Raw genomic sequence first — 14,903 nt, 5'->3', positions numbered from 1 at the left:
GGCCGGAGCCCCGGGCCCGCCATGGGCCTCCCCGAGCGGGGCGCGCTCCGGCCGCTGGCGGTGCTGCTGCTGCTGCTGCTGCGGCTTCGATATCTTGCGGCGGCAGCGGCGGCGGCGGATCCGCTACGTAGCGGCCAAGGTGCGTGCGGCGGGTCTCTGCTCTGCGCCGTCTAAACCGCCAACAAAGCGCAGCCTGGCGGGGGGGATGGAGGCGGGTTGCGGCGGGAACCGCGAGCCCAGGGCTAGCAGGGAGCCCAGGCGGGACAGGGTCCTTGGGTTCCCTAATTTGCGCTCAACACTCCCCCACCCCCTGCAGCCTTTGACGTTAAGGGCTCTCCCCTACAGACACCGGCTCTTGGGGTACCGCGTAGCTGGGGCCTGGCCCGGAACTTTGTGGAGGAGGATCATTGATGGTTTCTGGTGGTGTGTGTGATTCTCGCCGTTGGGCTTTATTTGACACGCGCGTTCCGCCGCGTGAGCAGATCCCGGCGGAGTCTCCAGCTGACAATGCGTTTCCAGAGACCCCTGCTCACCGCAGAAAGGGGCTGCATGCTAGGGAGATGTGTCCGCGGCTCCCAGTGAGTGTGTCTCGGCGCATGTGGGGTTTTCTCCACTGTGGGCCGTGTGTGCGGGCGAGTGTATCTAAATGGACGCTATACCCAAGTTGTAAGACACTGACTGTGTGTGCCGGGCCCTACCATGCCCCAAGCGACCAGTCATTCCGAGGGACCCCGCTAAGCCTGCTTTCCCGCTGGATCAAGGGTGCCTGAGGCCCCCAAGATCGTTAGCCCCAGTATCACCCCCTTTTCTTCACCACCCTACCAAACCCTTCCTGGAGGCTAGGGTTGCATGGTGGAGAGCGGGTCTAGAGCCGGTGGACCGGACTCACACCCCCTCTCCCTGGTCCTCCGCGCAGGGCCCGCCAAGGAGTGCGAGGAACATCAGTTCCGGTGCCGGAACGAGCGCTGCATCCCATCTTTGTGGAGATGCGACGAGGACGACGACTGCTCGGACAACAGCGACGAGGACGACTGCCGTGAGTGGCCTGCCAGGGCGCTCGGGCCCCGGAAGGGAGAGAACCGTGGGGGGCGCCATGGTTAGCGCGCGCGTGGCTGCAGTCGCCACGGGGCCACCTGCGCGGGCCCTGCCGCCTGGCGGCTCTTAGCGACCAGGCAGGAGCAAGGGGGCTGGCGAATACGACTCGGGCTGGGGACCGAATCCGGGCGGTATGGCCGCAACGGAGGGTGAGCACATCCAGCTTCTCGCTCTCAGGCCTTCCCACACACCCACTTCAGCCCCACGGGACGCGCGCGTGTCATAAAGTTCCACACCGGAGCTTGGGGCAACGCCGCGCTTCTTTTCCTGGTTTTTCTGAATGAATGGACTCCCCGGTGCCCCTGATTGGCTAAGGGAGGACCACCCCATAGGCCCCCGTGGCCTGAACGGCCAATCGTGCAGCGGCCTGTATGTAGTATTCGGGCGCCCTAGGCGCAGGGTGCCCTGCCCTCGCCCCGCCCCGGCCACACCTCCGCGAGCATCCTGGGTGTAGTAGGTGCGGCCGATCCCTTTATGCACAGTCATGGTGAAGACGTTTTTTGTGCCATCCTGGTTAACGGACCACGCTCTTCTGCCTGCTCTTTCTGGGCATAAATCATAGGGCGGACAAGGAAGGAGAGAGCCAGGAAGAAGTTTGTTTCCTAGAAGGGGCCTAAGGAGCCCGAGGCCTTGCGATAACCCGCTTCCGTGTGCAGGTGGCGGACCGCTATTGGTGAACTTGGTGTTTGAATATCCGGCGTAACTTCTTTTAAAGTTCTCTCGCGGGATGCGCGCTGTTTCGGGTGTTTGCAGCATGCCGAGGGAATTAGTAGGGCATTGCCGCGGTGGGAGGAGAGTGGTTCCAGAGCAGAAAAACAGGGATATTCTAAAACCTAGACACAGGCTGTCATTCATTCATCATTACTGACAGCCTGCTGCGTGCCAGACATCGGGGCGCTCTGAAGAACAGGCCCAGCACACCTGCCTGGGAACGCACCATGTGAGGGAGGAGGACGACAGGTGGACAGATCCACAGCCCACAAACAGTACACAGGAGTAGTGCTGGGACACCTGGACAGACACCCTCTCTGCTCAGTCCTCCATTCTTGCATTTGCCAGCCAGCCTCAGCCACCAACACGCTCTCTGACTCAGTACAGCTCTGTGACTTGAGCACATCTTTCCTACCTTAGTTTCCTCACCTGACCCCCTGAGCTAATAATTCCTGCTCTGGAAACCTCACTAGAGGTTCCCCACCACCACCAAGAGTCAGTTTCAGCAATGTAATCAGAAATAATTCCGCAGAATGGCTTTGGTGTCTGACTTGAGTTCTTAACTTTGTCATGACCCTGGTCATTTCCCAGTGCTATTACAGCTGTGCAGATGTCTGTGCCTGGGTAAAATACTCATCACCAGGAATTGTTCTTCTGTGGCCCCTTTACTGTGAAAGTATAGAGAATGAGGAAGGGGAAATAAGAAACTGTGTTACTGTGCTGGTTTCATATCTTATCTCCCTGGCTCTTCCTAACAACAGCCTTGTGAAGGTGGCTGTGAAGAGCAGAAGCTTTTCCTGTCATCCCATTTCACAGATAAGGACACTGGCTCAGAAAAATAGACTGAGTTGCCCAAGGTCACACAGCTCAGAACAGCCTAACTAGGTCAGGCTCTGTACCTTTTTCTAGCTTGGAGGAATCTTGAACAGGCCACAGCTGGGGCATGTGGTACGGACGGATCCAGGAACTGGAAAGTCATACTCTCGATGCTGGGCCAGCTGCCTTTCGTTTCCTCTTGAGGCCTTGGGCAAGATGGAGAAGTGAAATGGTGGGTGGTTGGGTGATCCAGGTGGGGCCCCAGTTGTGCCAATGGCCAGTCTGATCTCCTGCTTTGGTTTTGAGGTGGATGGAGTAGAGTCATAGCTGGAGAATAAAGTTGAGGGCTTGGAGTGGAAAGAGTGAGGGCTTTGCTGATAGTTGTTGTTAGTTGCTATCAAATCAATTCTGACTCACAGTAACCCCATGTGTGCAGAATAGAACCAAAGGATTTTCAAGGCTGTGACCTTTCAGAAGCACATCACCAGGCTTGTCTCCCGAAGAGTGTCTGTGCAGGTTTGAAACACCAGTCTTTCAACAGGTACTCCACTGCTAACCACGTGCACCCACCAGGGACTCCTTTGCTGACAGTACCAACTATAATTTGTATACGACTGAGCTTCAGTTTCTTGGTCTGCCAAATGGGAGTAGCTGTCCCACCACCTTAAGTTACACACATAGAAAGTCTTCACACAGGGCTGGTGAAGAAGAGGGAGTTCACACCTCCAGGGTCTCAGAATGAGACTCCTAATAGCCACAAAATGAAATCTTGAAGAAAGGGGCTGGGGCTTTGGGTGGCTGGGTTGGGGCCAAAATCAAAACAACCAAACTCACTGCTGTCGAGTCGGATCCAACTCATAGCGACCCCTCCTTGGGTTTCCGAGGTGATATCTCTATGGAAGTAGATCACCCAATCTTCCTTCCGAGGAGTGGCTGGTGTTCTCTTCTTTCTCCCCTTCCCCATCCGAGGGTTTTCCCTCCATTCTGGGCCTCCTGCTCCAACTGAGTTTCTTTAACTGCCCTCCTCTTAAAGCTGTTGGCATCTCTCTGGGCAGCCTTCCTGCCTTACCGCCTCCTCCTTCTTTTGACATTTCACACCCTCTCATCTCCAACCCCTTAGTGGAGAGGGTCTGTGCCACCCCAGCCTTGTTCCTCTCTGGGTCTGCAAAATAGGATTATAATTTATAAATGAACTCTGTGTGAGGCAAAAGGAGTTCAAGCTCCTAAAGGGGCCAGAATGTAGCCAGTGAATACCAAGAGGCTGACGGAGGCTGGAGGGAGGGGGCCTTCGTGTTGAGGACAAGGAAGGCTTCCAGGAAGAGGAGGCAGCTGAGTGAGGCCTTGAGAGATGATAACTAATACCATTCTCTCAGAGCTTACCATTTTATTATTTTTTAACTTTTTGTTGTGATCTGGGTGAAAGTTTACAGAGCAAATTGGTTTTCTATTCAACAATTCATACACAGTTTGTTTCGTAACATTGATTACAATCCCCACAACGTAATAGCACTCCTCCCATTTCCTCCCTGTGTTTGGCGTTTCCATCCATCCTATTCCTTCTTGGCTTCTGAGCTCTATCCGTGGGCAAATACTGCCCTTTTGATTTCATAGGATGGATTGTTCTAAAGGGTGTGTGGCTCCCTGGTGTTAATGTTCACCTTATAGGCCTGTCTGTTGTTTGACTAAAAGTTAAGCCATGGGGAAGAGTTCAATTCCAGACTTGAAGGATATCTAAGGCCTCTAATCTCAGGGGTTCTACCAGTCTCTGTCAGACCAGTAAGCCTGGTCATTTTTATGATTTTGAGTTTTGTTCCACATTTTTCTTGCACTTGATACAGGACTTTCTATTGTGATCCATTTCAGAGTGGTTTGTTGTGATAGCCAGGCACTATCTAGTTCTCTGGTCTCAGAGTCGTGAAGGCTGAGGTTCATGGTGGCCCCTTAGTCCTTTAGATTGTTTGCATGTGTCTTTGATTTTCTTTACTCTTCTTTGCTCCAGATAGGGAGAGACCAATAGTTACACCTTAGAAGGATCCTCACAAGCTTTTAAGACCCCCGTTGCCACTCACCAAAGTAGGATGAAGCACTTTCTTTGTGAACTATGTTATACCAGTTAGGATTTACCATTTAAAAATAGGTGGTTTCTTGTTGTTACATAGTTGCCATCCATTTAATTCCAGCTCAGGGCAACTCCATGTGTTACAGGGTAGAACTTCTCCTTATAGGAGCAAAGTATCACTGAATGAGTTGGAGCCACCAACCTTTAGGTTATAGTTGAGTGCAAACCGTTTACACAAACTAGGTGCAAGCAACTAGGAACTAAACCATCCTCATTTTATAGAGGAGAAAATTGAAGCTCAGAGAGGTGAAGTGACTCCCCTAAGGTCACACAGGATTGGAGCTGGAACTCAAATTACCTAACTTAACCATTTGTTGTTGAGTTGATTCCAACTCATGGCACCCCTGTGTGTGTCAGAGTAGGATTGTACTCTATAGAGTTTTTAACAGCTGATTTTTCAGAAGGAGAACTTCAGGCCATTCTTCTGATGTGCCTCTGGAACCTCCAATCTTTTCGGTTAGCAGCCAAATGTGTTAACTCTTTGCACCACCCAGTAACTCCAGGATCAAATGAAGCCTTCTAACTCCTGATTCTCCTCCATAGGGAAGAGGGTACTTAGCTCTTTGGAGACATGGGTAATGCTGGCAGGATGGGAAAGGGAAAGGCTCATGGGGCTTCAGTTCCCAGCTCAAAGGGCCTTCAAAGTAGAGGAAGGAGCTGGAGGCCAGAAGACCAGACCCAAGGAAGCTGGGGGGTGGCCTGGCCAAGGGAAGTGGGGTGGGATTCCTGGCTATGGACCTGCATCACGTAGGCCAGCTGGCCTTTTGGCCTCAGTTTCCTGTTGCTCCCTAGTGTCTAGGGGCAGAGGCGAGGGTCCTGGGCTCTAGGTTCTAGTCTCTGGCCAGGCCTTTACTCCCAGAGTAACAGCAGTAACAGTTAACACTTACTGTTGTTGTTGTTGTTATGTGCCGTCGAGTCGGACCCGACTCATAGCAGCCCCTCCTTGGGTTTCCGAGGCAGTATCACTACGGAAGTAGATTGCCCCATCTTCCGAGGAGTGGCTGGTGGGTTTGAACTGCCAGCCTTCTGGTTAGCAGTCAAGTGCCTTAGCCATTATGCTACCAGAGCTCCCCTAACACTTACTAAGTAAGCACTTGCTATTATGGACCAGGCACTATGCTGAGATTTTATGTGTATCATGTCACAATCCTTCATTCCATAAGCTAGAGTAACCCCTTGCAGGACCTGTATTATCCCCATTTTACAAAGTCAGGAACTGAGGCTCAGAGGGCTTAAGTAAACAGCCCAGGGGCATATGATTTTCAAGTGAAATTGCTGAGGTGAGAATGCCTACAACCAAACCTTGGAATTTGTGCTGTCTCAAGTACTGGGTGGTGACCTTGGGCAAGTTCTCTCAGCCTCCATTTCCCCGTCTTGAACTGACATCTCAAGGCTTCACCCTCCAGCACCACCCTGTCCCCCAGCTCTAGGAAGAATTTTTTGTGCTTCTGCCTGTAGATTACTGGGTGGACACGGGATACTGTACAATGTTCTGATAATCTCTTTCCCTGTTCAGGCTTCTTCGACTGCCCTTGTTCTCACAGCCCCCTTCGCCCCTCCACTCAGGGTTAATAAAGAGCAGCCTCAGGGAGGTCTGCCATGGCTGAGAGTTCATTAGCTGGGCAAGGCCAGGCTGCAAGCTCAAGAAGGCCTGCTGGGAAGCAACCTTGTAAATAATTAAAGCTCGGCCACAGCTCCTGGCTGGGGCTGCGGCCTCTGAGTTTGGCCGTCAGTGTGCCGCCTGGACTCAGCCAGGTCCTCCCACCCTCGACACTGGGCCCAGTGTCATCTGCCTCTGGACAGAGTCATGGGACAGAACATGCTTCTCTCTGAACCTCAGTTTCTTCATCTGACCACACAGCTCCCCCATTCAGAATTCTTCTGGGGCTCCCAAATACCTATAAGATAAAGTCTGAGTTTAGACTCTTCTCCCTTTGGGTGTCTGTGACTGGCTCCTGTTGCACACCAAAAAAAAAAAAAAAAAAAACCACCAAACTCACTGCTGTCGAGTTGGTCCTGACTCATAGTGACCCTTCCTTGGGTTTCCAAGGCAGTATCCCTATGGAAGTAGATTGCCCAACCTTCATCTTCCGAGGAGTGGCTGGTGGGTTTGAACAACTACTAGCCTTCTGGTTAGCAGTCAAATCCCATAGGTACTACGCCAGCAGAGTTGCCCACAGTTGCCCCTAGACTCTTCCTGCCTCTTCCTGTGAGCCTGAGACACCAAACAGCTTGCAGCTTCTGTCACACTTCTAACCTTGCTACTGCTTCTCACCTCCAGGCCTTTGCATATGTGTTCTATCTGCATGGGATACAGTCTGCTCACTGACCTGGCTACTTTTTTTGTCACCTTTTAAGATTCAGTGCAGGTATCACTTCCTTCAGGAAGGCTTCCCTGCTACTCCTGTCCCCCAGACTGAGATACAGGGGTCCAGGTAGGAAATTTAGGGACCCATGTGTAAATCACAACTCATCGAGGCCCTAAGTTTGACACAGCTGTTTTTATAGCCCAGCTGTCATTTCCTGGCTATGGTGGTGTTTAAACAAGATCAAGTGTCTGGTAAACAGTAGGTGTTTCATGAATGGCTATGAGTATGATTGTCCACTGAAGTCTCCAAGCACCTATCCTCGAGGGTTACTACAGGCCACCTGGAACCCCCTCCTTCCTTTGCTCCTATCTCCTTGACCAAACATTGTCTGAAGACTCCCAGAGCTGGTGCTGGTCTCAGTGAACAATTTGTTGGGCCTCAGTGGTGGTAGTCCCGATCACATCCAGCCCGGAGACCTGAGGGTGGCAGAGAAGGCCCAGGAAGGGGCTGGGGGAAGAAATGAGTCAAACAGACCTGGTTGGTTTCAGTGAACGAACAGACTGAGGCCCTGGGAGGGATGGGATAGCTTCCTCCAAGCTGTGCGGTTCTTGTCCTGAAGGCTGGTTTCTGTTCTGTCTGACCTGTCAGCACCTTTCTTCCTGACTGTGTCTGGGGAGGGGAGGAAGCCCTATAGCCCCTTGGCCCTGCCCTTAGGCCCCGAGCTTCCCTTTCCTCTAGGCCCAGATCTGTACCCCTGGGACTGTCTCCAGCAGGCCTCAGGGTGTTAGCTTAAGGAAGGAATGTACTCTCCCACAGAGTTCCCTTCCAGAGTCTTTGGCTTTCTCAAGCCTGCTGGGACCCAGAGTGCCTGACAGCCTGAGGGCTGATTGCCTCCTTCCTTCTCAATTGTCTCCAAGGAGGCTGACTTGACAGCTTTTCCTCCTTGGGGAAATGTCAGTCAGGAACAGATGAAGCCAGGGTGAAGAGAGAAAACTAAGAGGGCTGATAGAGCAGCTGTGTGTGTGGACAACCACCCGTTGAGGGATGTAACTAAGTAGACTCTCTCCAAGTAGACTCTCTCCTTGGAAGTCAGTCCTGGGGCCTGAGGGAGGCCTGTGGGGCTGTTTCCTGGGGGCTGTTGAACCCTGAGAACTTAGTTCTAAGTAGCCCTGGTCACACCTGTCCCATGGACCCCTACATAACCAGATCACTGAAGGCCTAACCAAGATGCCACTTTCCCTGACCCCTTGTGCTCCAGTCCTCCAGCATCTGAACTCCCACAACATGCCCTTCCTCTTCCCTCAGCTTCAGATCCTCCCCTCTGCCAGCTTTTTGCTGGGCATTAGTTGTTGTTGTTAGGTGCCATCGAGTCATCTCTGACTCATAGCAACCCTGTGTACAGCTGAACAAAACACTGAGCAGTCCTGTGCCAGCTCCACAATCCCTGAACCCATTGTTGTAGCCACTGTGTCAATCCATCCTGTTGAGGGCCTTCCCCTTTTTTATTGACCACCCACTTTACCAAGCATGATATTCTTCTCCACGGAATGGTTCCTTCTGACAACATGACCAAAGAGGTGAGACGAAGTCTGGCCATTCTTACTTCCAACAAGCATTCCGGCTGCACTTCTAGAACAGACCTGTTAGTTCTTTTAGCAGTCCATGGTACTTTCAGCATTCTTTACCAACACCACAGCTCAAAAGCATCGACTCTTCTTTGATCTTCCTTATTCATTGTCCAGCTCTCACGTGCATGTGAGGTGATTGAAAATACCATGGCTTGTACCAGGTGCATCCTAGTCTTCAAGGAGACATCTTTGCTCTTCAGCACTTGAAAGAGGTCCTTCATAGCTGATTTGCCCAGTACTATACGTCCTTTGATGTTTCCATTGCTTCCATTGGTGTTGATTGTAGAACCAAGTAATATGAAGTCTCTGACAACTTCAATCTTTTCTCTATTTATCATGATGCTGCTTATAGGTCCAGTTGTGAGGATTTTTGTTTTCTTTATATTGAGATGTAATCCATACTGCACACTATAGTCTTCATCAGTAAGTGCTTCAAGTCATCCTCACTTTCAGCAAAGTTGTGTCGTCAGTGTGTCTTAGGTTGTTACTGAGGTTTCCTCCAATCCTGATGTGTTCTTCTTCATATAGTCCAGCTTCTCGGATTATTTGCTCAGCATTCAGATTGAATAAATATGGTGAAAGGATACAACCCTGATGCACTCCCTTCCTGATTTGAAACCATGAAGCTGGGCATTAGGCATTCCACAATAAGTAATTCTCTTGAGGGAATGACTAATAACAGATATTGGCTGCTTACACCATGCCAGGCACCATGCTGGGCAATTTCCCTTTGTTAGCTTTGTTACTCTTTACTCTGTGAAGGCCATTAGCTTAATATTCCCGTTTAAAAGATAAAAAAAAAAAATGAGGTTTAGCAAAAAGTGACTTGACTAAGGTCATGACTGGTAGAACCAGGATTTGACCCAAGTTTGTCCTCTCTGGAACCCTGACTCTTCCTCAAGCTCTCCCTCTCTGAGCTCCATTCATCCTGATGGATGGAGTCAGAGGGTCCAGCACTTACAGGGTGTGGAGGGAGTGGGTGAGTGGTCCCAGTGCCCAACACTGCCTCCCTCGGCTGTGGGTTTCTAGGCTGGAGGGTGAGACTGAGGAGGGACCCACAGAGCCCCAGCATGACAGCATCTTTCCCAGCTGCCCATTGGCATGACCCTCCATGGTTTTCGAAAACCTCTCTTGGCCATTGCCTGTGAAGTGATTACTGTTCCTACTGAGGAAACTGAGGACCTGACAATAGATCACTGAGGCAGGTGGCCTCAGGGACCGTCAGTCCCAGTAGCTTTTTGGAGTGTCATTCCTCATTTCCCATCCTTCCCCAGAGATGTCCAAGAGCCCAAAACATCAAGACCTTCCAGAATACAGTTTTCATTTCTCGGAGCCCTCCAGGCGATTCCCTGACTCTAGATTTTTGCATACATCGCTCCCTCTGTCTGGATGGTCCTTCCCTGACTCCCACCCATCCTTCAAAACTCAGCTCAATACAGCCTCCATGAAGCCTCCCCCATCTTCCTGGTGAGATCTAACCTCTCTCATATCTGCATGCCAGTGGTTTTGTGGACATTTGTCATAACCCATCTTAGGAGCCCAAGGATGTTTAGGAGTAATTGTGAGCAATTTGAGAGGGAGGCCACAGGGCCTGGCACAGAGGAGGCACTTGGGGGCTGGTGTGTGAATGAATGAACAGGACTTGAAGGAAATGTTATCCTCCTTCAAGGGTGAGAAACTGTTATAAGGTAGATGTGGGGGGCCAAGGGACTAACGAGAAGGCCCTGGTCATTGCCCTGTCATGAAGGTTCTTGGAGCCAGAATAAGGAGTTGAGAGTACTTTAGGGACCATAGTCAGGGCTGCTTGTTGAAAGCTGTGTCACCCAAAGCCCAGAGAGTACTAGTGACTTATCTGCAATCACACAGGGCCTAGGCTGCATCCTTGCACCTAGGCTACTCAGCACTCACCCTGCAAACTTGATGCTTTTCTAGCTTCTAGGTTTCAGAAGGTAAAACCAAGGCCCCAGTGGCCAGAAATCAGCTCCAGGCATCAGGAGGGGCCCATTCTCAGGACTAGGATGTCCTCAGTCCCTGAGAAAGACTGGAGTCAGGATAGTATGTTCCCACCTCCCACCCACTACCACCCTCACTGCCTCCCCCACCTTCTCTCTTCCCTGCAGGATCAGAGAATAAGATGTTCTTTGACTGAGGGGCAGAGACAGGCCTCTTGCAGCACAGAAAGTGCTTTGGGCTCCCACACTGGGGAACCTCAGGGATACCACCCCCTCTGGTTGCCTGCCCCTGGGTTGCTGGGACCTCATCTAAAATAATGTTTGTATTAATAAGACTTAAGTATGTTCTCTGCTAGGAACTTTCTCATGCAAGACCTCTTTCATCCAATGCCCTGAAGTATTATGCCTGCATTTCACAGGGGAGAGCCAACTGGTCAGTGACAGGACTGTACCAGGACTGTCCAGCTTGAAAGTCTGATGCAGGTGAAAAGGACAAGAGATGCATTCACACATCCCACTTACAACAGCGTGTGGCATATGGGGCGTGCCTTGGCCTCCCTCCTTCTCCAGGCACTCCAGGCATCCCTCTTTGCTAGCCCCTGCCCCTCAGGGGATGTACCAGCTCCCTCCTGAGCAGCACTGGTCCCTGGGATACACTTGGCATAAACTGGGGCCTCCAGGCAACAGTTTTAATTACCAGCCTCATTCTCCCTGGCTCCTTTCACAAGCTGCCCTAAGGCCACAGGGCCCAGGAATAGCCCCGAAGCCAGGCTAACTAGGAGGGGCTAAGGGCCTTTGAGGGAAGTCCTGTCAGCCCTGCCTGTGAGCTCCTTACCACTGTGCCCAGTCTCACCTCTAAGTCCGTTGAGGGGTCTAGCCTCAGTGTCCCCAAGCTGGGAAAGCTGGAGCTGGCCATTTCAGGGATGTGGAACCCAGTGTACTACCCAGCCCTTCAGAATGCCCTCTAGTGACTGGGAGAGTCACCCAGCATACCCAGGGCTGTGTGGCCCGCAGGTCCATGCAGTTCCCAGGACCCCTCACTGCCCCTACACCTGCTCGTTGGAACGTGGAAGGACACAGAGCCCAAAGCTTCCCCAGGGACCAGGCTGACCACACAGCCACCATCATCCACCCCTGGTCCTCATTCAGGCATCACAGGGGACTTTATCCCAGCCACTTGGGAGACAGTCATCTCAGCATGTACCATTTATGGCCACAGTCTGGCCTTTTCCAGCCTGTACCTCAGAGGGAGGCAGGCAGTACAGGGGTTAATTAACACCTTAACCAGTGGCCATCGAGTCAGCAATAACTCATGGAGACTCCATGTGTGTCAGGGTAGGACTGTGCTCCGTGGGGTTTTCAATGGCAGAGTCTTCGGAAGGAGATACTAGGTCTTTCTCCCAAGGTACCCCCGGGTGCACTCAAACCTCTAAGCTTTTGTTTAGCAGCCAAGTACGTTACACATTTATACCACTAGTAATAAGAAACTGAGACAATACAGAAAAGTGAAAAAAGGAAGGTAATGGTCACCCTTGGTTACACCTCTGTGTGAGCATTTTTCTCTGTATGTGACCTGGTGTACATGAGCACATTTTTTATATATATATATATAAAAACAAAAATTAGGTTGTGTTATGTTAGTGGTTTTCTCCTCACATCCTATGGGCTTTCTATGTCAATAACAGTACATTCATATCATTGTTTTAAAGGCCTTGATAGTATTCCATTGTATGACTCGTCCATAATTTAATGACACATTCTCCTACTGATAAATGTGTTTAGGTTGTTTGCATTCCCCAACCCCCATTCTACACAGTGCTGGGATGAACATCCCTGTACGACATCTTTGTGCATTTGCCTGATTATTTCCTTAAAATAAATTCCTAGGAAAGGGATTGCTGAATGTGTGCATTTTCATCAGTGCTGTGTTGCTCTCCACAGGGAGATGTTTCCCCACCTCACAACACTTCCATATATATGCCCCTCGAAGCACCCCTGTCCCAGCAAGGTGGGCAGCTCACAGGACCTCGCCCTTTCTTGAGCACAGGGTCACTTCGTCACAGCCCAGTGGAGCAGACAAAGTAGCCAGATCCAGGCCACACAAAGCAAGGCCAAGAGAAAGGACAATTGTGCAATTGTGTTCCAATCTCACGGACTCCCTACCTCCACCAACAAAGAGCAGAAGGGAACAAAACTGCTGTTGGGTTCTTCTCAAGATATTTGTAGAATTCATCTCCTCCACAAGGTTATAATAACTCTTCTGTGTCTATCCCTAGCTTGCTGTGTGACCCAGAGCAAGTGGCTTCCCCTCTCTGAATTTCATTTCCCCTTCCACCCATTGGTCTTTGTTCCACCTGCAACTGCAACCAATGCTGAGCAGAAATTCTTCTTCCTGAAGCTGGTCCTGGGGTGGGTGGGTAGGGAACCTATGGGCCTTGGAGTTTCTTACTGTCTGCTTAGTGGGCCCAAAATGGGGAAAGCATAGCTGGCATGATGGGATGGGTTCTGGGCAGGCAGATGTGAGGGCAGCTGGACTTTATAGGGTCCATTTCCAAACCTTGAGGCCAAAATTCCTTGGGCCACTTTCCCCTCTGCCTTCTTCCTCTGCCCACGATTAGGTTGGATGCAGTGGAATAGTAGAGAAAATGGAATCAGGTCCACCAGCCCCTTGACCCACTAGCTGGAGGACCCTAGTCTGGGAATTAAGTTCTGAACATCAGACCTTCATCTGTGAAATGGGGATAATAAGCCTACCTCACGGAGAGGCTGTGCATGACTGCCTAGAGCCTAGTCCAGAAAATGAGCATTCCTGGTCCCCCATCCAAGGACCCATGGTAGCACAGTGCCTAAGGCATCTGACTGCTAACCAGAAGGTTGGTGGTTCAAACACACCAGCCACTCCATGGAAGCAAGACTGGGCAATCTGCTTCTGTAAAGATTTACCACCTTGGAAACCCAATGGGGGTCACTAGAAGTTGGAATCGACTTGACGGCAGTGGGTTTTGGTTCGGTCCCCCATCCTTCCACCCATGAATGCTGCCCAGGGAATGCCTCCTCTACCACCAAAGACACAACAAGAGGGCAACTATTGGCATAGCAGCAGGAGAGATCTAGGTCACCTGGCCAATTGGGAGGATTTGGCTGCCTGGGAGAACTCCAGCTTCTCGGGCTTGGAAGGGACTGTAGGAATAATCTAATCCCTCTCCTGTCTGCACTGGGGGCCCCAGGGTGGCCAAGAAGAGCTGGTTAACTGGCCAGGCCTGGCACAGTCAGTTATTCAGGAGGCACGTTGGTTCACCAGGGTCCAGGTGAACATCAGAGAGTTGGCAGCTGATGAGAGGCAGGAAGTCCCCATAAGGCCCAGGTTAAGCTGCCCCACTGAATAGCTGGAGGCCAAGGGTGGACTTTCTTGGTAGCTGGAATCCAGTGACATTCAGGCCAGTACCCCTCCCTCTGTTTCCCACTTCCTAGGCCTGTGAACCACTGCCTGCTGCCCCATGAGCCTCCGAGCCCTTTTGTGGCCATGTGCACAAGCACATGTGTGTGTGTGTGGAGTGTATATATGCAAAGAGGGGGTTTTCCGGGCAGGAGGCAACTGTCCTGGACCCACAGAGGATGTTGGGCCAAGGTGACATTCTTTCTCCCATGCCCCTCCAAGGCAGCTGGAGCCAAAGCCAGAAAGTCTCCCCTGGGTTGTTTGTGTGAGGAATTATTTGTAGCTGGAGGGGCGCCAGCAGTCTCTGTTCCCAGCCTGCCCCCTGCTATGGCAGCCTTTCCTCCCCAGGCCATGCCCTCAGCATGTCGTCTGGCCCCCACCAACCCCCACCCAAAGGGCTGAGGTTGTTATAAATTGCTGAGGTCCAGGCACCAGAGGCCCTTAGCCTCTGCCCCCACCCTGTTCAGCAGCCGTAGGCAGGTCCCTGACCCTCTTAGGGGTCACTGCTCATTGGGTCTAAGGTGCCTCCTGGCCTCACTCAGACCTGATTCTAGAAGATTCTTTACCCCTGTGAGCCAGGGCATTCATAGGAGCTAGAATCCCCCCGTGGCCAGGCCCTAGGTGTGTGAGCCAAGGAGCTGCAGCCAGTTCTCCCAAGGCCCAGGAGGCCCAGGCTGGGAGCAGGGGCCAGGGGCTATGAAATCTAAACCCATAGGGCCCCCAGACCTGAGGCCCTGCCACAACCCCTCACAGAGGAGATGTGGCCTGAACCATACACACAAAACCAGAACCAACTGTTTATCAGCAGAACCTATATCCAGCCAGGTTTTTTTTCCA

The 14,903-nt window shown here is 51.6% G+C and overlaps 1 protein-coding gene across 1 annotated transcript in view; it reads left to right on the top strand.

Moving 5' to 3' along the window:
- Positions 1–21: 21 nt before the first annotated feature.
- Positions 22–14,903, top strand: part of LRP8 (LDL receptor related protein 8) — a 95,821-nt gene continuing 80,939 nt past the window's right edge. Inside the window, exons 1-2 of the mRNA XM_007945920.1 lie at positions 22–139; positions 917–1,036. Coding sequence (XP_007944111.1) covers positions 22–139; positions 917–1,036 — 238 coding nt within the window. The remainder of the gene's footprint in view (positions 140–916; positions 1,037–14,903) is intronic.

The sequence above is a fragment of the Orycteropus afer genome, unplaced genomic scaffold (assembly GCF_000298275.1).
Source record: "Orycteropus afer afer isolate SDZICR_OR568_19922 unplaced genomic scaffold, OryAfe1.0 scaffold00145, whole genome shotgun sequence".
Classification (NCBI taxonomy): Eukaryota; Metazoa; Chordata; class Mammalia; order Tubulidentata; family Orycteropodidae; genus Orycteropus; species Orycteropus afer.
This window is presented reverse-complemented; position numbering and strand designations above follow the sequence as displayed.